Genomic DNA, 27,285 nt, shown 5'->3' on the forward strand with positions numbered 1-27,285 from the left:
GGCTGGGGTGGTTGGGGGAACGCTGTCCTAGAGCCTCTCGCTGGGCACTTTGGACTGATGTACTGAAGCACCAATAAGCGCACAATCATGTTAATGAAAAAATAATTATTCGGGTCCCTTAGTTTCATAAAAGCATCCCTCTGCTACATTACATCAAAATATAATGCAGCACCCGTTTTGATATCTGTTAAATAACATACAAGCTTTGTTTTGAATGGTTCTTTTAATTTCCTAACGATTTCATGGCTTTATTTATTCTTGGTTGAGAAATGTCTCCCAGAACGCGGAGCAGATGATTCTTGTAAAACGAGCACAAGTGAAATTGCACAATATGAAATCCCGGCTCTGGCAGCTGACTAAAGGACAAGGCTTGAGGGAAACAGTTTGTCTTAGATGGACAGTGTGTTTGAGGTTATGGTCGGTGCGGCTTCCCATCCCGGACCAGAACCGGCACCGACCCGTGATCACCGCGTTTTCTCATGAGACCATATCAGAGAATATATACTAGACACGGACGATAAAGATAATCAATATATATATAAAATTACCAAAAACAATAAATAAAAATAATCATTTCGCCTTCCGAAAATGAGATTCAGCAAACGGCATTCTTTATGATTAAGATCAACTGTCAAGGATTAAAAACGAGTCGTTTTCCGAAGGCGTCCTTTAAAGCGTTCGTGCTTCGTTATACAAGACATTGATCCATTTAAAAGATTAAAGGAGAATGTTTTTAATATACATAGAGGAATAAAAATTGGCTAAAGGATTGTCCATGTGTGCCAAATGTCCAAAGACTCAATTAAAAATGGCTTTGGTTTGAAGACCAGGGGAAAATACAGGGATTCCAAGTCCGCCTAAGTGTCTGCTCGACATTATAAAAGGCTTTGTTTATTACACAAAATGACCCTCGGCCTTTCCCAAAATATGTACATTCATTTATCAGAACAAGTTTTAAAAATTGTTTCCTGAATCCGAATAGCAGTATAAACCCGGGGAGCCGTTTTTCGCCCTGAAGCCATCGTCAGAAACAGCGGCACTGCACTCCGGTTCACACACACTGGCAAAACAAACAGCGTTTTTGTTTGTAAATACACAATAGCACAGCGTTCGGCAAGCATGATGATCATTTGCTGGGCACGGTATAGTCTATTATAATAAATTATGGCCGTCAATCTGCGACGTTGTTTATTTATATACATTTAATCTGTCTATACTTATTTGCCATTATAAACTGAATTTAATAAGGATTTGAGTAAATAAGTTTTAATTTTCCTCTCCTTTTTAAAATTGATTTCCATACTTCAGATCGTTGTTAATACATCATGGGTTAAACTGCAATAAAAATAGTACTTTTACGAAACGAATTATATTAATAAGGAAAGTTCATTATGCTGTAAATAGTATACGTGGTTGTACAAAATTTCTGCATCGATAGTCTCGCATCGACAAATGTGAATTGGTTTCTTACCGGTCTAATGCGGTTCGTTCCTCGAAAGAAAATCGGTCTTAAATACCAACAAACGAAGGAAATAAAAACAAAATTGTACCCAAGCACAAACGCCTGAATATTAGACTGAAACATGTGTGGCTAATAAAAAGACCCATACAACGTGTGCAGGCCGTAATGATGAGGCTGAAAAATGTATTGAACGAACACTGGCCATTTGCAAGGCTCATTTAAACCTGCGAAATTACGTGGCCCTCGGTGCCAAACGTTTATTTCATGGAAAAAGCGCATATCACTGATTTAAACTCGCCATGTGCCGCAGATGAAGGGCAGCGTTTTCTTAACGCAGTCACCTGACATGGGCAGACCACCCAGGCGGTTTTATGTTCGCTTCCTGCTTCTCCCCTGCGTCAAATTCAGCTAAAAACAAATAAAGCCGGATTTTGATTTTAAAATGCGCACCTCGGTTTTAGCATCGGAATGTCGACTAGGTGCTTGCGCGCACTCGGGCCCAGGTGGGAGCGTCTGAATTGCCATCTCTGCTATGATAAAAGCGGAGGAGGGTGATGGGGACGAGAGCACTGGCTATCGGAAGGAGGGGGGTCATTTTTATCTGATGGATGTCACCGAAAAAGACGCACCGATACGAGAACTCAGTCAGGTAACACAGACATACACATAGTCATTTATTACAGCGGTAAATTCACACGGTACAGTAGCACGTTCCCAGATCCCCGGCAGCAGAGACGCATCCACTCAGAATTCCCGTGCATTTGCCTACGTCTGCGTATCAAAGTATATTATACGCAAAAAGATTTATACTGGTTTATTACCACAGGCATAGGGACAGGCAAGGCAAGCGATGGCATTGCAACGACAGTAGCCTACATCGCAACGACAAATATGCTTTATTTGTGTATTCTGTTTTTCACAATAAAGTGAAAATAAAGGACTTGTGTTTATTGAATTCTCGTTGTTGATATTATTAACGGTTCACAGTAAAATAAAGGCAATAAATTTTACCATGCTGGGGGAGGGCAGGGGGAGCTGGAGGGCCCCCGGAGTCCCTAGAATCGCCTCTGATTATTACATATACAGAATAACTGGTTGGCCTACTGGAACAGAACACAAAATGCAACACTAATGTAAGTAAAAACAAACAGACAAAAAATAAAACAGGCTAAAGGACATGAAAAAAGTTACAAGCCGCTAAATGTCAGTTTGACAAATATTTCAGTGTCAGGACGATTTCTGACAAATTCTCTGGTAAGTCCACTGTAACATAGGCATACACACACACACACTATATGTATACATATATCTGTACCACTGAAATGCATTTCAGTCTCAAAGATGGCTTTAATCTGCTTTCATTTAATGATATAACAGTTTTACTTTGTTTTGATTAAATGAGATGTTATATTTAACCACATACAAAACTGTTTGATTTATGGGACGATGGTTGTTTTCTTATATATTACTTTCTTGTGTGATGACATCTCGGAAAACAGAGTGCCTTGATGTTGTCCTTACGACTCAACATCCTGAGCCCGTTTAATACTCTCGCCGCAAACAAAAAATATGTCTTCAACGTCAGATGAAGGTGAAGTTTTTGGATCAAATCCTGGAAAAAAAAGGTTATGGATGTAAACAGTGGGAATGTTTGGCTTTCGGAGTTTGGGGGACAATACTAAAAAGGAATGAAATTCATAAAAAGCATTATTGCCAAACATATAACACAAATAAGGAGACGGCAGGAGCAGAGTCGCTCCTGGATATACGTCATTCTCGGGGATTAATGCTCCAGCAGTGTTATTGTAAGACGAAAGGCAGCCAAGCACCGTCATACGGGGAAGGAATCGCTAAAGCTACAGCGGGGGAAGGTGACGAGCGAGACAGACTTTTTAAAGATCTGTCTGGATGAACAACGAATGTGACATAACCTCTGACTTCTGGCTAATTCATGACTGACATACAGAGGTTGTTCTCTGGAATTATCCTGCATGGTCTCACAACACCCCCCCCCCCCATATCTGCACACACATACACACATATACACACACAAACACACGCGCACAGACACACATTCACATATACACACATACACCCACACACACACACATATACACACACACACACACACACACCCACACACACACACATACACCCACACACACACACATACACCCACACACACACACATACACCCACACACACACACATATACACCCACACAAACACACGTGCACACACACACATTCACATATACACACACACATATGCCCACATAAACACACGTGCACACACACACATTCACATACACACACACACACACACACCCACACACACACACGTACACACACACATTCACATATACACACACATACACACACACACATATTCACACCCACACACACACGCACACACACACACTCACATACATACACACATCCACATACGCACACAAGCACACACACTTGCACACACACAATCTCCTCTGATCTACGCACACCGGCTACTCCAACACCCTGAATTGGGGCGGCACTGCCATGTCACAGCTCCGCCCCCCACACAGAGGATTCTAAGCGAGCTGCTTTAACACATTTCAGACCTTCCTCCTGCATTTACCTGGGCCAGATCAGGCTGAACAGTACATAAGCCCGGTCATTAATCCTGACACCTTTGGCTGGATACTGCAGCAGCCCAGCCTTCCTGCTGTAAGTCTGCAGTACCTCCCTGGCTCGACTCCACGGCCATGTTTACTTTACAGCAGTATCAGTACACGCCCGACTCTCACACCTCCAGGCCGGCCAACCGCTCATCCTACTCCTTATCAAAGGTGAGCTGCAAAAACCCATCAATTTCAGTGAGCTGTATTTGGAAATATTATGTTTAAATTTTGGTCGATGGGGCTGACAGGAATTCCCTGGAACATTTTACAGGGTCTGACTTCACGATCAGTATCAAACCTTAAACATCTTAAAGAAATTGTCAGGCTTCCAGCAGAGCTGAATGCAAACACACCGGCATTAATACTTATTAGTAATAACAGTAGCATTAGCTAAATTATCATGATAGGCTGCTGTTTTTCACACACTGTCGTTGACGATGCAGGTCCGTTCGCCTGTTCCTTGGCCCTTTGGCTCGCATTCTTGGAACTTCTGGCCGGGAAAACGCTGGCTCACACACTGAAGAGCTTCCCACCACTTTTCTGGGAGTCAGAGAGCGAGGAAGCCGGGGGTGGCTCACGCGGCGCAGCGCCCCTCTCGCTCCCGGAGCAGTTGACACGCCGGGCCGCTTGCCTAATGTAAACACGTACTAGCTAGCGCGCTGGTGCTAATTAGCCTCTCCAAGACCTGAACGTCATCTCCGTGAAATATGCTCCCCCCCCCACCCCATTTAAAAGTTCACATGAAAGCTTGCTCTCAGTGTCCTCGAGCTGCTTTTAGGCTCCAATCCAGGAGGCGCAGAGGAATGTGCAGCCGTCGCAGTAAATGCGTCCCCCGACACCACTGATATATGCCTTTCCCTAATACTGCTTTCAAATAATCCTGACACTCGTTTCAATTACAAATCCCGAGAAAATATCGTCTGAGAACCGGAACAGGTTATTCTCTGCTATGGGACATTTCTTGGACGGCGATGCAAATGTGCGTCCGAGGACTTATCATGAAGTATGAGGGATATTTCAGGACTGAGCTTTCTCCAGTCATTTGAGAAAATAATCTCCAGTTTGACCAATTTTACCATATTTACCACACAACAGAAAGGTGCGAAAGTGATATTCTCTAGCAGGAGGGCATGAAGTTTTCACGGTGAATAATTTCTCCTGTATTTCATCCACAGAGGTAGAATGATGGCAGCACATTCAGAGCAACATACCCAGCTCGCCAAACGCGGGTCGTGTTCAGCGGGATTATTCCCGCTCGCTCCTGTCACCACGGAAACGAGCCTTACCGCCACAGAGAGCCACTAAACGGCCGTTTTCACTACGGTGTCTGACTCAATATGGAAAATCGGTCCATTCTGCCGCCCGGCACGGCGCTTCGCTCCACGGCAAAATAAAAAGGCGCGATCTTACGGGACGACCTGGACGCCTGCCACAACTCCCATTATGGAACATTCGAAGAGGCGGCTTTTCCGAAACGTTACGCTCATCCAATTTCTGACATATTCGGTCAATTAAATATGGGAATAACCGGTGCAGTATAATTTGTTTCCTCCGGGTTCAGTTCAGCCTGCCAATAGAAGTTATGCTAAATTTATAGAAAGCTCACTAAAACTGCCACCTGCACTTAAACAAACGAAGGCCATTTATCATGGCTGATATAAAGAGAGCCGCAGAGCCTGAACTGCGGGTCCCGGACTTAAGGCCTGGCCAAATATAGGAAAGTAACTTATTCTCAAGACTTCAAATGGAAAGGACATTTTAGCTCACATTAAATATTGGTCTGAAAAATGATCTGGCGCCCGGCCAGTGCTAAGGAGTGTTAATGTTGGCACTTCCATTGTGTAGATTTGCGGTAAATTGTTTTAGTGTTTATTTGACGGCATATACGCACGGGATTGATGAACGAGAGCTCAGACGGCTCCCTCTCCTTCCTTGCCGTTACCTTTTTCAGTCATATTTACACCCAGCGTTTGTTTGAAAGCGACGCGCTCCCATGAGTGTGACACCCTCCGGTCCAAAGCAGGCCCCCCCCCCCCAAGGCATAACGTGGTGCTGCCATCCCCCCCCCCCCCCCCCCAAGCTGTAACAAGGCACTCGCCTCCCCGAGCTGTTACACAATGCCGACCCCCCAGCTGTTACACGACGCTGCCCCCCCCCCTCCAAGACGTTACACGGTGCCACCACCGCCCCCAAAATGTTACATGGTGCCGTCACCCCCCCCCCCAGGCAGTAACAAGGCAGTACCTCTCCCCAAGCCATTATGTGACATTGCCAAACCGCCCCCCCCCAAGGTGCAACAAGGTGCCCCCCCGAGACGTTAAGTAGTGCCGCCCCCTCCACCCCAAGCTGTTACATGGCACCCGCACCCCAAGGTGTTATGCGGTGCCCCCCCCCCCCGTCCCAGCTGGGCCGGGCCCCCCAGTCTGCGGTGTGGTATTGGACATGCGTCTCGCGTGGTGCAGGGGGGCGGCCTTTTAACGAGTTGCTCGGGTAACGGCCCTATCAGTGTAACACACCATAAAAAACACACGCACACCTGGCTGAGGTTATTAGGTCTAACTTGATGAGAAGAACGTTCTGGTCCCATTAATTATAAAAGCTTACACACTTTATAATTAAACGTCCTGCAGGAGTGGGAGACACGTGGAAGGGAAGGTAAAAACAAGTGTCGTGATCTGGGGGAGACTGTGGCGATACATCGTCAGAGACTCCAGAATCATTTTAGTAAAATATCTGAATATCTGAAAAGGTAAATCTAGACAATAGATTCATACGGCAAACAGATTCCTGACAAAAACATAATTCTCATTAGGGCAGGGCTCTTCAAATCTGGACCTCGATTCCAAATCCAGGCCGTGTTTTCAGTTCTCCCAGGTAGTTGTTTAATAATTACTGATTCTGATTGGTCAGAGGCTTCACACCTGACTGACAGGTAAAGGAAGGCTGGAAAACCAGCAGGGCTCGGACCTCGAGGACCGTGATTTGAATAATCCTACTTTAGGGTATAGTCTTTCCTTTTCAGCATGATCATATAACTAAAAAAACGATTAAATTAAGAATATTTTATATATTTTACATAGGCTGTCAGTATTATACATATCTAGAAAAACTTGGATGCTATATAAGACAATCTGTAGTTCTCCGTTTCTCCGGAGTCGATGTCAGGGTTTGTGACATCACGGTGTAACCATGGCAACACGGTTAACTGCAAGCTCACTGGCAATGTCTGCGCACGTGTTTCTGCATGTCGGACGGTACAGAATCTACAGGGGGGAGGCATGACATATGCGACACGTCTTCAGGCGTCACGCCTGCCCCCAGCGCTAGCGCTCAGCATCTCCTGGTGGCTTAGCTTGCCGCTACACCCCAATGCGGCTTCTGCTTCCTGTTACACCAGACGTGGACGGTGAAGCGGCGGGACTCTGACCTGGTAGCATGATTCATTTCTCTACCCAAGCGTCCGTAAACGAAGCGGGACCTGATTGGCAGGCTGTGTATCCCGAATCTTTTTCTCCACCATTCAGAGACTGTGGCGTGTCAGTGAACCCACTGTAAAACTGATCTCCACCTGCATCCTTTAATTACAGAGTAAATCGTGATGTACCTCAGAAAACAAAACGCGACAGTCGGTTACATTCCAGAAGCCATCAAACAGCTGTCACCTGTACATAAAGTGCTTTCGAGACCCGGCACAGCGGCAGCCAGCGAATGTCAACTATCAGTGGCGTCAGAGTCTCTCCTCCCACGGTTTACAAAGTCATATCTCCCTCCTCTGGGCTAAAATAAACAGACAAAGCTATCAAACGGGATTTAATACAAATAGGAAACCGCAGTGGGATTAAGCCAAACTCTAGCAGGGGCATAACAGGGCGTCATTTCACTCCCAGAATCCATGAAACGTTTTACGCGCCTCAGGCAACCGGCGCGTTCCAAGGAAAGTCGTCGGAGGGAATAACACGTCGTCGATCAACAATAAGGACACCTCAGCTCAGGGCGCCCATGAAACCTCTCCAGTGTAAACTTGAAGGAAAGCTTTCCTGCTTTCCCGGTCCGACTCAGTCACAGCCCATCAAATGTTCACACTTCCGCACAGAAAGGTTCTGTCGAGGTCCTGATCAGACTGCCAGGTCAGTACCAGAGAGATAACGTGCTCAGAAGCATCACATGACTGGCAGATAGGACCTGTGTGGCTATACACACACACACACACACACACACACGCACATGTACGCACACGCACACACACACACAAACACACACACACACACACGCTCCTCCACCAATAGGAAAGGCGTCACATTGCATACAGCAAATTTATTACTTGTTATCCTTTTCTTAAACCTCCCTAACGCCATTACATAACAGGCCTGAGGTAATGTATACACTAATGGGACGGGAGGCGTAAATCTATCAGGGAGCCATAAATTAGCGCAGTGCGGTCTGTGTCGCACAGATTACGCCGTTTGGGGTAATGGGCGTACGTGTGAAATATGGCGACCCGCCGCGTCGCTACACACCTCCTCGCAGCCAGGGGGCGACAGACCGAGAATCTCCCGGGGCCTGTGATGGCTGATACACTGCTGGGTCTCATACAGCTTTCTGGTTCTGGCAGGGTGGCAGAAATGCCACGCAGATGCTCTCCACGTGCGTGATAGAGACACGGAACGGGAGGGGAATTTAGGTAAGCAGAGAGGTGGTGGCGGTGGATTCGGAGCCAAAGAGGGTTAGCAGACATTTGCTCTGATATTTGCAGCTTATAGATACCATCAAGGCCACATCCACAAGCTAACTGGGGCCATAGCAGCATTTTATGCTGTAGGAAGGGCCCCAACAATGACTATAGCCCAAGGGGCACCACCCCCTAAATTCGGCCCTGGTGTACTTTTACAGTTTTTCAGTAACCCCCCCGCCCCCCAGCCAGACCTGAGCTTACTTTCCAGACTAGCCCATACCATGTGGTTCTGTGCCCTAGCCGTAGCAGGTTTCCCACATAAACACAAGCGGCAAACATACACACATGCACATACGCACGCATGTTTGTTTTCGGATATTTTTAGCCGTGCGAGTAAAGCCTCGCCAGAAACGGATTTAAAACAAGTGTACAGAGGCCTCGGCAAACACCGAAACGGGGCCACACCCACGCTCCGAGACGGCGATAAATTATTAGCAGTTCTGCCGTGACGCCGAGCACGGCCAGCGCCAGCACGGCCCGGCCGCGAGCTGTAATACGTCCCATGCCGAAACGCACTGGCTTTCGTTCGAGCAGCGTAAACGGTGCCAGATGGACGCTGCTGAAGGTACTGGAGACACTAATAACGGAGACGGGGTCAGGGACCCGGATGGGCCAGGCGCGGGCCCGTGGCGGCGGTCCAGCCTGCTGATGTCACTCAGTGGCAGGTTCGGGCCCCAAGCCGGTGATGGGGGATAACAAAGGGGAGGCGGGGCCAGCTCTGGCTGAGCGTTTGATTGGCCGCTTTTGTCCCTTGGTGTATCATTCCTGTACTGAATGTGACCATGAGTAGCGTCAGGTACTCACCTGAGTAACCATTTAATATCTCACCAAAAAATAAATTAAATACATTTTCAATTTTATAAACTGAGTGGATGGTTGGGGGCGGCATCCATGCAGTTCCTGTGATGTTTGTTTCTCTCACATTCCACCTACAACCCACAATACACCACCCCCCCCCCCCCACAAAAACATTATAGAAAACTGAAAATAAGGGAACCCGACTCACGCAGGGGACAGCGGAGCCCCCCCCCCCGCCCACATACATACAGGCTAGGAAAGAGCAGGAAAGGGAAGCTGGAGATGGGGAAAGAAGAGTGAGGTGCGTGTGTGGGGGGGGCTGGAGAGATGAGCTGTGGTGGAAAAAAGGTGCTGAGGACAGGAACTGGGCATGGAATGCTGAGTGATGGAGAAAGAGGGGGAGGGAGAAAAGGAGAGACAGAGAGGGAGTGAGAGGTGGAGGATTACAGGGGACGGACTCGGCACGGAAAGGATGGCATGGGGATAGGAAGCGGGGCTGGGGGTAAGAAAGTGGGCGGAGTGTCTTAAAGACGGGGCAGGTTAGGGACCGGGACAGCGGGGGGTGGCAGGTTAGGGACCGGGACAGCGGGGGGTGGCAGGTTAGGGACCGGGACAGCGGGGGGTGGCAGGTTAGGGACCGGGACAGCGGGGGGGCAGGTTAGGGACCGGGACAGCGGGGGGTGGCAGGTTAGGTACCGGGACAGCGGGGGGTGGCAGGTTAGGGACCGGGACAGCGGGGGGGGGGGGGGGGGGCAGGTTAGGGACCGGGACAGCGGGGGGTGGCAGGTTAGGGACCGGGACAGCGGGGGGTGGCAGGTTAGGGACCGGGACAGCGGAGGGGCAGGTTAAAGATGAAGAAGGCAGGTTAGGGATGAGGATAGTGGGACAGTGGGGGGCAGGTTAGCGATGAGGACAGTGGGACAACGGGGGGGCAGGTTAGGGACAAGGACAGTGGGACAGTGGGGGGGCAGGTTAAAGACGAAGACACCGGGACCACGGGGGGGGGGAGGGGGCAGGTTAGGGATAAGGACAGCAGGACAGCGGGGGGCAGGTTAGGGACAAGGACAGTGGGACAGTGGGGGGGCAGGTTAAAGACGAAGACACCGGGGGGGGGGGGGGGGGGGCTGGTTAGGGATGAGGACAGTGGGGGGGGGGGGGAGGCAGGTTAGGGATGAGGACAGCGGGTCAGTGGGGGGGCAGGTTAGAGATGAGCACAGTGGGGGGCAGGATGAGGTGTGGGCTTGTTACTCACCAAGATATTACAGCTCAGAGTCGCAGCAGAAGCAGGTGGAAGGTGGTCCCCAATAGTGTCGTCTGACGGGCTGTCTGAGAAAAGGTCAGGGAGGGGGGCCGGTAATCAACAAAGATGTTTGCTGTAACTGCCTCCACAAAGTTTCCTCTCAAGCTCTCCTACAACGAGTTGACCCTTTTCCTTATCAGTCCCTTCATGAGGAGAATACTTTTAAAATTGCGTTGAGAACAGCAATGGAAGTTTCCAGAAGATCAATCAATCCTGTTGTTTTTTTTCTTTTAACAATTTTTAGAAATACAAGAAAGCCTTATATAGAACAACTTGTGTAAGCAAATTTAAATTGTTAAATTTAAATTTAAACATAACGCTGATCTTGTCTTTTGGGAGGGGGGGGGGCGATCAAACAATTCTCACGTTGCAATAGCAATTTCAATTCAACGGTTGCCGAAATTAGCAATAACACCGGGGCGGTGTGTGATAATTAAATCCAGTCCCAGGTTTAAGAAAAGCCCATATCAAACGGAAAAACATGAAGTAAACCCCGCTTTTAGCTACCACTGACATACGGCTGCTGGGATTAACTAGCGCCCTGTATATCTCATATATCCGTATTTCTATTGCTTTCATTTCCCTACGCGTCCTCCTACACATATAATAAAGAGAATTACAGAAATATTACCATTTACTTCCAAAATACCCAGAGCAATGGCATAACGAAGAGTTTAGCTTTTAACTTAATCCTATATTAAGTTAGAAGTGTAGCCTAAGCGACGTGAGGGATCTCCGTGTGATTTATTATTGGTAATTAATTGATGTTCAAACGCAAATGCTTGTAGTTTGGAAATATAAATTAAATGTATACGGAATCCTCCTTAGATTAAAGGGCATTAGTCAGCTTCTTATCAGCTGGCGTGTGAAACGGCTTAAAGACTTAAACCGCGAACGGCTGGTTGCAGGTAACGGGCTCCACAGCAGGCTACAGGCGCCGGGGCTGCCGCGCGCAGAGGTGGGAGACGGGAGGCGACTTTTCGGTATCAGTCACCTCTCCTGATGCGGAGACTGCGACCAAGTCAGGCCGATTTAACGAAACCAAACCCATCTTCTGCCTGATTTTTCGCTGGGATGTTGGCATCCACAAACAACGTTACCGGGAAATGTAAAATAATGGTCACGGGAATGACAATGGGACAAAGCACTGGCGGCCAGGAAATTGAGAATTAAAATACATCATCATCATCATCATCATCATCATTATTATTATTATTATTATTATTATTATTATTATTATTAAGTGTGGCTGTTTGCATTGTACATTAACAGAAATAATTTCTACTACAATGTTATAATTGTTCCGAGTCCTTTCCATGCAGGATTCATGGAAATCTCTTGGTCTCTCAACAAAACCGAATTATCGATAACCTATAGCACGTTTTAACCATTGCAAATATCACTGCGTTTGTAAGTTGTTCCACTTTATTTTGAAAAACTATTAGAACTACAGTAACAGTACAGACCGTGACCTGCCGAGGGGAAAAAAAACAGTTTTACATGATCTATAATCCACAGTTATGAATGATTTTCTTTATCTCTGAAACGATTACAACGATATATTCGTGGTGGTTTTATTAGTTACATTAACAACCCCTATTGTTGTTCTAGTGTTCTAATTTTAGTACAATTGATAAATGAAATTTCCTGTGATGAGTTTATAATATAAACTTGCCCGAAAAGGTTTAGCGAACTGCATTACACACTATTAACGGGATGAGCTCCCTTTAACTTCAAGATTCCGCTGAATTTATATGCCGTTTATCAGACACTTTTCTCATGTTCAAATATTTGGCTCTGCATAACCTTATTTATTTATATGAAATTCGGTTTGAAAGGAGATCAGAAGGCGTGGGCGGGGTTTGTAATAGGAGTCTGACCAAGTGACCCAAAGCCTGATTATATGTCATTAACTGGAGACTGAACGTATCCAAATTACTCAAAGAACTTCCATTCAGACCACGAATTACACTTGCAGCACACACACTCACACAACACTTAAACAAATATAAATCATGTGCCCTCCTACGTGCTTTTGTGAATTTTAACACGCGCGCACTCACACACCCACACACAACGGGCGCGCGCTCGCGCACACAAGCATGCACACATGTACACACATATGCATGCAACGGTCGCGGTGTCAGGCTTTTCCTCACGACGTAGTCTGTCGCGATTTTACGGAAACATGTTACTGAATTTCTGCGATTTCATCAAAAGACTTAATTGCATTTCATCATTCGTTAGAACTGCTTTTTCAGTGAAAATGGTAACGATGGCGTATTTAATCATCTTATTTATTTAATAACAACATGCAGTAATAGCTGATAACCCTTTTCAGACTCAATAAGATACATGCAAAGTTACTATTTATTTATTTTGGTTATCCATTTTATTTTCTATAATTAGTGTAAGGCCTACATTACGGAATATTGTTTGTACGGACCAGACTATAAATGTGACTACTGATTAACCTTGGGCAGCGCTCACAAATACTACAAATCAAGTACCGTTGTATGTGGTATGTGTCTGTTTACGTGTGCGGGTAACATACAATACATATTGACAGATATTAGCGTTTTTATTGCTTTTTTATTATTATTCAGCAGATATATTTCCAGTCAGCACATATACAACATAAAACACCAGTAAGACGCATCCAAAAATATCAGTTGGCCATATCTAAATCATGAATAAGGCAGATCCTACGGAAGTAGAAGGAGTTGTAGTAGTTTTTTGCATATTGTTACTAAATCACCGAAGCCTTTGCAACAATATAACCCGGCCTTAAAGGGCGCCTTCGTTTGGGATATTGTTACACGTTTACATCCCGTCGCTTCAATTGAATTTAATTTCGTTGTTTGTGTGCTGTGCGTTATGATAGGACATTAAAGCGGTATTTACAATATGGAGCTCTATATGGTATATACATCTACAGACATATATTTAGAAATGTCCCTTACCTGCCTATAAATGTTAAAGATGGACGGTTTTTCTCCTATTGCCAAATTACGTGTATTTCATGTTTTCTGTTTTCTCTAGGCCTGTAAAATGTTCTGTACAATGCTCTACCCACGGTGAAACGGGATTAATGCACTGGTTACAAGCAAACAAATTAGTGCGCCGCGTAGGATTTTAGTTAAGTCACAATTTTAGTTAAGAACTACTTGCTGGTCATATAGGCAAGCAGCGGATACGGCGCTGTGTTTTGTGAATGAAATCTGGCATTATGTACTTAAGCAAGGAGCCCGCTAAAACACGCTAAACGATACTCATAACAAAAAAACATTAAATATTGCGGACACTGACACATACCTTTAAACTGGGTTTTTCTGTCGGCATCTGTTTCCAGCCGAAGGGGCCTATCTAAAAGGTCGGCTTTGTTCATTTTCTCACGCATCCACTGGTTTAATTTTTAAGAGGGAAATATCACACGATCTTATGTATCTGACCTTTCGCATCAAACAACGTTCTTTCGGCCCTTTTTACGGAAGGTCTTATGTAACCGGTGTACATTTCTTAGTTATCGCTTAACTGTCTTAATATGTAGCCTATAGCCTATTCTCGTGGCAACAGGTATCCCATATAACCGGCATAAACGATGACATCTCAATGCGTCAGTTCTATCAGCAGCATACATATACCCTGTCCTTAAAACGCCATTTGTATTTTGTCAATGCATATAAAACGATGGTATTTAGAAAACATTTTATTCGTATTCACTTTTTAAATATTCTACAAGGACGCCGGATACTAGTTACAGATATTATGTGCGAGTACAAGTTTAACGTTAAAATTTATTTTTTTATTTTAATGCTGCGCAGTATAATCCTTCATTTCGAGGATTAATTCCAAAAAGGTGTAAGAGGATATAGTTTGCACAGTGAAAGTAAAGCAATAGTTATTTTGCGTAGATTTTGAGTAAGTCCGAGTGTGATTAATAATTAGTGTACGAGGTCTACCAAAAGTATTATATAAAAGTATTTCAGTAACTCGGTGCGTCTGCCCATGGAAAAATGCGACAAATAACAACGCAAAAAAAAATCGCGTTGCTTCATAAACACCCTGCTTTTCATTTAGTGTTATAGTCAGATTTAACATATGAGTATAATTATATACAAAACGGGTCAGATTTTAAACTTTACTGTTGTTTCATTTTCAAGTTATTTATTTTGATATGTTTAAATATACTGCATTAGAGGGGATGATAAGATGGAATTTAGGTTTGTTGATATTATTCTAATTGAAATAATTAGATTGGTTGTGGCCGATATATTTTCATAATCTTAATGACTTCAATAAGAATGTGAAAGCAGCCAATACCGAAGAGGGTCATTGAAATTTAGGAGCGTAAACACCCCGCAATATATTTATGTCCCTCCTACTCCGCGCGCTTATTGGTTCAGAGGAGTTCTGACGACATATATGAAGCCGTGGAGCTCAGAAGATGAAGCTGCGACATGGAGATCAAACGGAGGAGCGCTTTTAGGACTGAGCAGTAAGGCTGTACACTGCACACATTTCACGGACGAGGATTTGGAAAACTAGGCTTCGTTGTCATCGAATGCCACGGTCCCTGAATTCCACTGCGGGCCTTAAATTTATAGCAAAGTGAATTTCCCCTCTAACGTGCAGATAGAAAATGTACTTTGAGACTCAATAACGCGGCCGGATCTCTTTTGCGCTAGATATGGACAATGGAGAAATTGCGTGTAAGTAGCTGACCTTGTTGTTTTAGGGGCAGATCGCAAAGTTTGAGCACAGTTAGGAGGCGATCAGGAGAAGCTGAGACTGATTGACCAACGTGCATTGCTGTGGTGATTTCTTTGGATTTAATTGAGATGTATAAAACGAGTGTCCATTGCAACTGAGTGAAAGTGACAAGAATCCACGAGCGCTGTGCGTGCGTAATTCACGTGGAGGCGCCGACGTAAACTAAAAGTACTAGAACGTGCCTGTTTAGATTTTCCACAAAGTACAGTTTTGCTTTGCTTCACTATGAGTTTAGTCGGAGGATTTCCTCACCATCCCGTGGTGCATCACGATGGCTACTCGTTTGCCGCGGCCGCAGCTGCCAGCCGATGCCATGAAGAAAATCCGTACTTCCACGGGTGGCTCATCAGCCATCCAGAAATGTCTCCACCCGACTACAGCATGGCACCCGCGTACAGTCCCGAATATGCAAATGGTGCGGCGGGTCTCGAACACTCGCATTACGGTGGAGTTCCGGGAGCCGGCGCCGTCGGAATCGGACCCCGTCCCGTCAAACGGAGACCCACGGCCAACCGAAAGGAGAGGCGTAGGACTCAAAGTATCAACAGCGCCTTTGCCGAGCTCAGAGAGTGCATCCCCAACGTGCCAGCAGACACAAAGCTGTCAAAAATAAAGACTCTTCGGCTGGCTACCAGCTACATCGCCTACCTCATGGACATTTTAGACAAGGACGAGCAGAACGGAGAAGCCGAAGCTTTTAAAGCGGAATTCAAAAAGACGGACGCCAAAGAGGAGAGGAGAAAGAAAGAAGTGGTAAGAAAACAGTAAAATATCTAAAATATCATAAATATCATAAATGCAAGAAGATACATTTGTTGCATGTGCAAATATTAATATAATTAGCATGATTTCATTTAAGAATCAAGAGCACATTTTACTGTACGGCAGACGTACGTATACTGTTAAAAATAGCAATTACTAAAAATGTGAATATTGCTGGACTTTTCTTTTAATCTCCGGCTCCAAGACTGCAGTAATTACTGAATACAAACCTTCTAATGAAACGCTTACGATTGGCGCCATCATAAAAATGTTTTGCAGAATAATTTAAGGAAAAACTGTTACCCACAGGCCACGTCAGGCCACTAATGGAAGGTTAGAAAGGTACCGCCACGCGCATGAAGCTGCGTAAACAATGCATCTAATAAAATGCCCGTTTTTTTTTACTGTATAACCAGAATGAAGTTTTGAAAAGTTCTGCAAGCAACAGCGACAAGAAAACCAAAGGAAGAACGGGGTGGCCGCAGCACGTCTGGGCGCTGGAACTCAAACAGTGAAGAATCGCCCCCAATGACTTGAAAAGTCTTCTAGACTCCTTTTTAATTTGTACTCTCGCATTATTTAATGGAATATTTATGTGCAATTTCCCAAAAATGGAGAGTGGATATTTGAAGAAAACCATTCCATTTTTTAAAGAGGAGAAGACCTTTTTGGTAAGGGATTGTGTATTTTTGTCTCTTGTGGTGAATGTGTTTCCTAGTGTAAGCCAAGCAACATGTTTGGCAATAACGTGTATGTGAAGCAAAGTTTTTCCCCCCTCACTCACTCTCTATTTCTTCCACCGTTTCTTAGGATATAAAATATTAATGGAGCAAAAATGGTATTGATGCGATTCAAGAGACATTTTAATGTTACGAAGTGTTGTGTTGTCTTTTTGTGGTTGTCTGGTGATGTTAAAGAGATGTTCCGTCCACTCAAGTGCACTTCCGTCCATTTGCAAGAAAATTAAATAATATTGGAGATGTAAACAATGTAATTAATTCAATAAACCACTGTTTGTTTTTAAACGAATTTAGTTCGTTTGCTGCATGCATTGATAAATAAAATATTTTTGGAGACGTTAATTAAAATAATTTTATTAACATGATTCTGCAATACAAGGTGCATATCGACAACTTTTTTTTTTAATCGTATATTTTTAAATAGGTATTTTAAAATAGATAAATGGCATCAAATTTGTTTCCACTACTTATTTCCAGTTGAGGAAAACACTCTTCATTACATGTTCAGGCCTTGGTGAATGGTGATTTTTTTAGTGTTTTGAGGCCGGGGGCATCAAAATACTTCCAAGAGTACGAACCGTGACATGACAGTCCAATCAAATACCACTCACGCGACATGTCCGCAACAGGTCGTCAAATAGTGCACGGAACGTTCCTATCAGCCTGACCGGGCGGCATATGTTTTGAATGAGAAAACAAGCGGTTACGGAGTTTCGAAGCATAGGTGATGTTATAAAAAAGTCATTTTTATGTTTAATAGGAAACAGGGAACAAGCAAAGCAAAGGTCGAGTTAGGCCGGTAGAAGATTTACAAGAAGCTTACCTGATGTCTGCATTTCTTGCGCTCAGATATAATCCCGGGATTCCTTGTTTTAGACATGTTTTAGCGTTATATTTCGGCAGTAATAGCGTTCGCTTCAAAGGCAATAATGCATCAAACTTTTAGCTACTTGGCTATATTTTACATACGTACTCTTTCAACAAAGAGCGTTGCTACTGTGCATCTTTAAAGCGTGTACTTCAGTAAACATACCTTACTCGCACACAATCGTTACTCACTTAATAGCAGTGTGATCAAAATGCTTCACCAAAGTAGTAGGTAAAGAGGTTTTTTTTTTTTAGATTGTTTTGTTCATAATACTCACAGCCCAGTAAAACGCTTGAACTTTTGTCGAATTAGAGGCTTGGCCTGTACTACCACGCAGCAAAACAATATCCACAATATACACATATAAAACACTAAATGTGGCATATACTGTAATTGTCAGGGGCGATTTTTAGCTTAAGTATTATTAGGCAAACATTTATTTATTATTATTCGTTGCTTGAAGTAAAATGCAGCAAATCACGAATTTAAATTTATCGTGAATTAAGCAAATGATAAAAAGAAATCTTTATTTAAACTTTAACTTTTTATATAGGCCTACCAAATTGACTTTTAACAACAGCAACAAAACTGAAATTCTATGTAACGATTACTACGTTTTATTTTTTTTCTCCCTCCTGGAGTTGCGCTCAGAAACAGCAGACATTGCGGAGCCAGATAAAATGTAGATTCTGGCGTTAAAAGGTTCATGGTAAAGACGGACGGGGTTAGTAAATTGCTGGGAAGCGCAAGAGGCCAGCTATCGGATACGGTTCTGATTGATAACTCGCCTATCAAAACGCGGGCTTGAAATATTTCTCTTTTTTTGGCGAGGGGAAATCGGTCCACCCCACAACGTCGACCACTGTGACAACTCTAAATATTTAGAAAAGACATTAATAAATGCGCTGGCCTACCAGTATAAATCAATAAATAAACACACTGAATAGCCGACAATGTTTTACATACATATGAATTTGTAGGAGCGCCAAACGTGTGCGCAATGTTTACATTTACCATAACTATACATTTTAAAATTTTAATATCCTTAATGCTTTACATTTTAAAAACAACTTATTTTCTGCCCCTCGTTTCCAAATCTGTGTTTTCTCAAACTGGTCTTCAAACAGGAACGATTAAATATAGGCCTACAGATAAATCCAGTCAGAAGCACAGCCATATTCTGACTCCACTTACATTTTGTGTAATGATGCTTTTGTGTTATAGTATATAAATAATGTGAATTCAAGCTATATAGCTTATAAGTCGTTTAACTTCAAAATGCAGGAAATGCGTTGTTTTTTACCGTAGGAATCTCCTTTTAATGAAGAGTGATTAAAGTGACATCTTCCACAACGCATATCAGTAAAGATAGCGATTGTTTAAGATTAAGATTCCAAGAAATTGTGCAAATTAATCGGTTGTTACTGTTTATTAGCTGGAGCCTCGAGTCTACTATGTGCGCTAATAACTGTAGATAATTTGTTGTCTGTGTCAAGATGGCGTCCTAGATAATATCACCGGGCTGTTCCCATTTGATGAAGGGAGTAGATAATCGTGTGACCTCATTATGACCCACTGCTGTATCAGGGATGGCAAAAGCCTGATATAGTGTAAGTATCACAGATCTGTAACCTCAAATCCGTTGGGCACCTTTTCCGCGCTTCTCCCGCGCTCTCACTACCGAAATGTCACACATTAACTGATCATCTGAGTTAGCATCTGAAAGGACTTCATCTGACTCAAAAGGCAAACTGAAACTTATACAAATTAAATCATGATAGTTTTTGCATGAACACTAAGAAGAATACTTTACATAACAAGGAATTAGTGGCTTATAACATGCCATTGCTGAGCTTTGATTTCATTAAAATAGCAAGAATACCATATAAAATATTTTCTTTTGTCTTTCACTGATATGCCTTTCTTTAAAATTCAATGTATGGGTAACATATGCGTTGTATGGTAATAGATTGTAGAACACAGGCACTACGCACGATTTTTTTTTGCATTACAGGCATCTGTGAACGATTAGTACCAAGGCCCTCCTCTCCCCATTCTTTTTTTCCGAGGGAGCCTGTAGACATGTTTACGTCAGATCAGACGGCAAGGAGCCATCCTGCCCCAGCTAGACGTAATCACGTTCTACGTTCCGTGCCGTTCCATTCCATTCCAAACGCGAAATAGCCTACAACCTAACGTGCCAGTCCGTTGTCAAGCATATTTGCTAAAATATATCGATGGCTATTAAAAAAGCCTTGATTACTGAAACTGCACATGACTAATAACATTTTAAACGTATATGGGCCTATTTAAAAGAAGCAATTTTAGCAACGTTCGGACGTTGCTCTTTTAACAAACTATGATGTTTGTGTAAATATTATATTTCACAGACATGTATCCTGGTTCACGCAGTTTTGCAGTATGAGACCCGTTTTCTCCGAAAGAGCCGTCTGACGTGCCCAGTTCTCATTTGTTCAAAGTTTATAGCGACCCGCCAATACGTATTTCAACGCATATGATTATTGCTTTGCCTCGTAATTCAAACAAAAACAAGCAACTTTATTTACAAATAAAAAGCAGCAGCATATGGTCGCTGCTGTGATTCGATTCAGTCACCAAATTAAGATCGCAGTGGCCCTGAACAACGGCCCGTTAGTTTACACTTTGCATCTGGTTATAACACAGAAATATTTCATATATATAGGCCCATAATGTAGGAAATTACACCCTGTTTCAGAAATAAGCTCCGAGAATACTGACCTCGGCCAAATTCAGAGCCGGCGAATGTGCTCTTAGTGTCTTAATTTACCGCATGAAACATAAAATTATTCTTTGCGGCGGTGCTCTAAGTAGCCTTTTCAAATGGCTTAATTGGTAATGGTCATAAATTAACTTAATTGTTTGCTAAGATTAAAAAATATCTTTTCTAATTCGTAGAGCTAAAATAGACTAACCAAAACTAAACCAACAAAATATTAACAATTTTATCATTAACAAAGTTAGATGATAAAGCGAAATAACTCGTGTGAACTCAAAAGGTGTATATATAAAAGTTTGTAAAACACGTTATTTGTTCCTAAATTGCAACGGATCAAGAGCGGTTAAGCTATTATACCTATCCGTTTTTGACCAGTTACTATTTCATTCTTTTCTAGAGGTTTTTATGTCAGCATCCAATGTGGTTTTAGTGTTATTCAGTTTATCGTAAAGCATATTACACCTAGGCCTACCTTTTTATAAACGAAAATTTTTTACACCCAACAGGGCGAAACAAAACTCCGCATTCATGACCCCGTGGCGTTAACGTGACGACTATTAAAGGACAACCTCACATTAAAAATAAACCACATAAACCGTATAAAAATAAAACATAAAATAGACTTACAAAGTACAAATGCTCGGAGAGTTGTTTTGACCGAATACGGAGTTTCGTCTGCCGACGTTATCCGTCGTTGGAACCTTCGTTTTTTGACTGCTACGGTGGTTAGCAGTTAGTGCTACTACGGAGATATTGTACTAACTTTATCCTCGGTAAATTTTGACAGAAATGGCGCATCTGAAAACACAGGCATTTTCTCCGCTCTGTGAGCTGACCTGCATGAGTCAGTCTAGGGGGTCTGGACATTGACTGTCTAGCAGTCAGACCTATACGATGACATAAACCACAGCTCTCGCTGCAAAGCCAGACAGACCAAAAAGTCTCTGCACGGCCACTCTATCCGAGAGAAGGTTGTGCAAATACAACGAATTAATGAAAACAACACAGATTTTTTTGGACTAACTGTAAGGACGGTTTCTGCATTTGTGCATGCGTGTGTGAGAGAGACAGCGCGGTGTGAGTATGCAGCATTTTGCAGAAGATCTCGCCTGTGCCCGACGCTGCTGTCAATTGTGACAGTTCCCAGATGGGCCCGCTACTGTATGTGAGATTGAGTTTCTAACCAGAAAAAAAACCGGGCTCCCTCCAAACCGTCCTCAAAAGCCTTGCACAGGCTTTGCGGTGCGCTGACTGGCCGGACACTACACGAGTCGAAAATGTGACATTTTGTGAATGAATGACTGTCGTGTGTCCCTCTCTTAAGAAGCGGTAGTGGCCGGGAGAGGTTTTAGCAGAAGCTGGGGAGCGTTCGTGTGCACACCGGCTTCACGGATCCGGGTTTAACAGAGAATTACAGGTAAGGTAATACATTTTTGCCGGTTATGCACTGCTGTCTGCCCTATTTCACGAAGCAATAGGTGATATCAATGTTTTCCCATTATTTTTGGCTTTAAGGAATATTTTTTAAAATTCAGTTAGAAGTGGTGAACTGTTACCTGAATGGTGAAATGGAAAAAAAAATAGTGCGTCCTTTGGGTACATCATATTGGTGCTTTGTAAGCATTGTTTTTGACTTTTCAAAATAATATAAAGCCTTGCTATCAGTATCTATAACCATTCAAAGAGGTTGCTGTCGGGAAAGGCCAACGTTATGCATCTGAGAAAATTGAATGCATTCACAGGAAACTACGGAAAACTACATTTCCTACCTAACAGAAAACGTAAATATTAAAATATATTAACAGGTTCCACAGAATGAAGCGCACAGGCAAACCACAAGCATATATGTATGCAAATATATTAACGAAAAATAATTTAATTAAATTAGCACAGGGAGTGATAAAGGTGGTGGTGGTGGGGTCTTCAGCTTTCGGATCCGCTAGCTTGGTCGGTACTAAGCGGACCTCCCAAGTGGAAAAAGCGTGCGTGTCATTTCGTGGGACTCCGGTAACACTCCATTTATTAAAAAAAAGCAGGAGGCGACTACTCTGTTTGGCCGGCGATAAACATTTAAAACCTTTAAACGGGAGCATAAATCCAGTTTAAGGCAGCGGGCGAAAAACACATCAATAAATACCCGCATTTCGACCTCATCCTTCTTTTTCAAAGGCATCAAATTAACTATTGAACTTAAGTAGGCGGCAGCCTTATTATTTTGAGTACGAAGTGGGCGGATTAAAAGAAAAGCACGTGTCATGTACATTGTTTGAATTCTGGGAACAGAGCAGAGATTGTGCGTTTAACGAAAAAAACAGCAAACAGGGATGTACTTTATTTTTTTTATTTCAGATGGGGAGAGGCTGAAGGGCATTAGAACAAAAACCGCTTGACCGCAGAAATGCGATTTTGTTTATCTTAGCCAAAAGACACAGATACGATACTTTCAGCTCGTTATCATAAAACCAAAGCCCAGCTTAAAGCAAAAGGTCCGTCGCGCTCGCAGACCGGACGCAGAATCTCAGGTCACCTCTGCGGTTTGTTGACTAAGGAGACCGGTCGATTATAACGGCATCTCTGGCTGATTTTAAGCCCAGTCGGCCAGCCTGCCTGTTGTGTCTTAATGAAAAGGTTCAAAAGATCCTAAAAGAAATAGGCTACCTAAACGCAACACTCTGCACGTGGCTTTTAGATGCATTTACCCTGAAATATTTGTATTGTATGTGGCACCAGTATATACAGTTATTGTCGCGCTAACGAAAAAACGACACGGAATGTATAAAAGGGGGATCTTTATCTGAAGTAGAAATCGCAGATGAATAAAACAGCACTCCAATAATTCTCACAAACCTCGTTCCACTTTACTATACTTAACATAAACGTATACATCACTGATTGGTGTGGTTCAGGTAATTAGAGATGGATACAGCGTTAGAGTCTATTAGGTCTAATAGTTATGTTTTTTTAACTAAACGTTCTGGATTGACACTGAATGACCTTCTCAAGAATTCTATAGTCATTTTACGCCATTTATTGAAGTGTAACGGAGAACTCGATAGATGGAAATGACATGCAATGCGTTTAAATAATACTGTTTACCTTATTTGAAGTAACATATTTAACGCGTATTTTTACCGTCTAGATGTCACAAAATAGAGAATCCCTTAAATAATATCAGTCGGTCGGATATAGGGACTATTGGATTTAGCAAAATAATTTGACTGGCGATAACTTGTTGCTATGCCAACACGAAAAAATTAAACATATAGATTAATTAACATTTTTGTAGTCTTGTTTTTTGCACAAATATATAACATTATTCGTAAGTGACACGTTAATTCTTTTGCATATATTAATTAACATGCGCGACTGCATAGATTAATGAATTAATTAAACCATTAGCTAATTTTGTTTTTTAAAGGATGAATTTTAAGATACAATATTTACCCATTATTCCTAAAATTTTGTCGCCTTGGAGCGACTCTGTTGGGAAAGGCGCTATATAAAAATAAATTGAATTGAATGTATTTATATCTATCAATAACATAGAATATAATTCTGCTGTTATATAGTCGATTTGTTTCATATGGGGTTGTGTGGAGGAATTACACGGAAATAATGAAAAGAAATAAATAGGAGTTATCGGTGTATTTAGATAAAAAGAAAAAGGTAAAGGAACCGTGGAATTTGAAATAACGTTCTGTAAATTAGATAAAGAAGCAGATTGCGACGTCCGCGTAGGCCCGTGTTTCCTTTAAAGGTATTAATTTGAAATTAGTATTTAGGCCCATGTACATGATCCTCACGTGAAATCTCATTCACAACATAACATGTTTAAATAACGCCGGCAGAAGACCTATCATATCTACGGCTGCTCTGTACTGCGACTCGGAGTCCTTTGTATCACTATAATTTACTGACGGGTCAAACCTTCTGGCTGTAAGTAACGCAAGCTACACACGCTAGGTAGGCTTTTAGTGCTGATTGTAGTTAAGCTGCACAGTAGCGTATGGATTAAAAACAAAGGCTACAAAAGGCTTAAGTGCGAAAACGCCAAGCGTTTTTAAGAATGGTTAATATACAACAAAACAAAAATTACGGCAGCTTAAATTACTTTTAGAGCAGACATTAATCACGAAAATAAGTTCAAAATGTCACTCCACAATTTGGAAAAGGCCATTATATCAATCTTGGGGACATATCTCCATTTGAGTATTTCCAGAGGACATATCGGGGATTATCGACCGTCATTATAGGTAAACCGGCGTTTCTCATTAAGATAGTCTACAACTGTGGGCTTTTGGATACAGAGAAGTTGTTCCAAAGGCCAAAACCGCCTTTACCCGTACCCTTGTAGGCTTCACGTGTGTATTACACACACACACACACACACACACACACACACACACACACACACACACACACACACACATATTTACATATGTAGCGTGAAACGTGTGCGTGTATATATATATATATATATATATGCCCATAAATACACACAAAGTGGATGTTACACTATACAGTTCGGATAATGCTACTCAAGTGCATAGTGACGTCTTGTCATATCGGACAGGCCTATATGATATTTCACTAAACCAACCGACATGCTATCAACGCAGCGGAAACGAGAATTGTCCTAAAGACATCCTCATTAGTGATTGTATTTATTTCCTTCATTCGATTCAAGCGAAATCTTCCAAATTAATGGGCCTGAGCAATAGAAATAAAGCGCCATTTTAATTTTAGATAGGCGTCGTTTATTACGTTAAATGTATAAGGAGATTGTTTAGCAATTAATAAAGCGATTCTAATTTACAAAAAGAATAACGGTTTTTGAACCCATCGAGTTTTAATGGATTTCTAAGCAAATAGAAAAAGTCTGATTCGAAAGAATTGTAGGGGGGTGCATACCTGTTCCACGGATTCTGGAAATAGAACGCGATGTGATCGTTCTGTGAAAGTATCTAAGATTTATTTACTGTGGCAAAGTGGTATTTTTCGCGGTTACCTTTTTAGCACGTACAATTTATGGAGAGAAGAAGAGGTGTCAAAGTCGACCACATTTTAATAGCCGAAAGTTACATGAAAGGTAAAGATATATAATGATAATCCATGTCAACAGACTGTCCGATTTTTTTTCTTTCGTTCATCAATTACAAAACATTACAAAAACACTGGGAACATAAAGTCATTTACAGAAAGTCATTGGGAACAATCGTCTTCTAAGCGTCGTAAGGCGGTCTATTTTTTCCATACCTAAATAGACTTTTGAGCGGGAACCTCAGAAAGATCTTCGGCGTCGCTAAATAATCTCCGAAATACAATAAATTTAAATCTAGGGTCAGTAGCACAGCGCACCATCCGGTCCGCCTCTTTGGGCACGTTGTCCTTGACGCCACTTGGGTCTATGACTTCTACACGTTGTGTTTTTAAGCGTTGTGTTTCAAATGTTATATGCCTGAGTACAGTCCAAAGACATAAATAGGCCTATATACTTTTAACGAAAATGCATATAATCCTCATGCGTTTTATTTCCAGTTCATTCGCTGGGCCGTGTTGGTGGCTATGAACCTTCCCTGCAATTAGCTATAATTAGGACTGCGTCCAGTATTCAGGCCTACATGCGGGCAATAAAAATTACTTAAAAAGATATCAGTTCATAATTATTTCATGGAGTTAAACTGAAATGCCTTACATTATGTTTTTGTGTATCACGACATTGGCCTCCTGACAATGTTTTGCATTTTGTAAATTCCACTCACTGTCATTTGGTGTTAAAAAATGCTATTATTTTTAAATCAGTCATGGACAGCGTGGTCTGGCTCTGTGCTCAGGCCACAGGCCCTGTCTGGATGTCTTGGTTTGCCCGTGCAGCCTTTTGGGTCGTGTCGGCGTCCTGTAGGTCCGAGTCAGTGTCCCTGTCTCCGCACCGACTGTCCCCACGAATCCTATTAGCTCAGTCCGTCAGCACTGGGGGCCACTGGGCCCAGTTCTCCAGGCCTGACACCATCTTCATGTCCCGAAAGAAGGTTCCAGGTGGATTATTGGGCTCTACCTCAAAGCGGTCATTAAAGCCCCCCCACAACCCCCTCCCTCATTCCCAATCCCTCCAATTCCTCACCCAGTGGCTGAACATCTCCTGGCCGGTCCGGCGGCACAGCAAGCCAGTCAGTGAGCATAAAACCTAGATACATAAATTAAGGGCCTTTTAAGACTCTGAACTGTAAAAGCACTGAACTTGGGACGCATGGAAGACAAGGCGACCCCCACCACCCCCTTCTTAGAGATATCCTTAATAGAAGCAGATGTGCAAGTCAGAGGGGAAAAAAAATCCAGATATATTGCTATAGGGGAAATGGCAGAGAACCACTGTGCGGTTTCTGTGTTTTGGAGGGGGGGGGGGCGCTTAAGACAGACATTTGCAGAAAATACC

General features: G+C 42.9%; 2 protein-coding genes across 5 annotated transcripts in view; one reads left to right on the forward strand and one right to left on the reverse strand.

Moving 5' to 3' along the window:
* Positions 1–27,285, reverse strand: part of cep44 (centrosomal protein 44) — a 98,732-nt gene that overhangs the window by 60,645 nt on the left and 10,802 nt on the right. Inside the window, exons 1-2 of one of the 3 annotated variants that reach the window (XM_072706983.1) lie at positions 21,480–21,620; positions 10,904–10,977 (exon numbers count right to left, since the gene is read on the reverse strand). The gene's annotated coding sequence lies outside the window, so the exon portion shown is untranslated. Of the gene's footprint in view, positions 1–10,903; positions 10,978–15,976; positions 16,101–21,479; positions 21,621–27,285 lie in introns of those variants that run through there. The other 2 variants (XM_072706984.1, XM_072706985.1) reach the window with 2 other exon arrangements.
* On the forward strand, positions 15,380–22,269 carry hand2 (heart and neural crest derivatives expressed 2). 2 transcript variants are annotated; one of them, XR_011985523.1, is made up of 3 exons: positions 15,380–16,477; positions 16,903–17,157; positions 22,177–22,269. XR_011985523.1 is itself a non-coding variant. In XM_023799133.2 (2 exons), exons 1-2 carry the CDS (start codon positions 15,950–15,952, stop codon positions 16,999–17,001), a joined length of 627 nt encoding a protein of 208 aa, XP_023654901.1. In that variant the 5' UTR covers positions 15,380–15,949; the 3' UTR covers positions 17,002–17,511. The 2 variants fall into 2 exon arrangements, 1 of the variants encoding a protein (XP_023654901.1); XM_023799133.2 differs by lacking the exon at positions 22,177–22,269 and having other exon boundaries at positions 16,903–17,511.

The sequence above is a fragment of the Paramormyrops kingsleyae genome, chromosome 25 (assembly GCF_048594095.1).
Source record: "Paramormyrops kingsleyae isolate MSU_618 chromosome 25, PKINGS_0.4, whole genome shotgun sequence".
Taxonomy (NCBI): domain Eukaryota; kingdom Metazoa; phylum Chordata; class Actinopteri; order Osteoglossiformes; family Mormyridae; genus Paramormyrops; species Paramormyrops kingsleyae.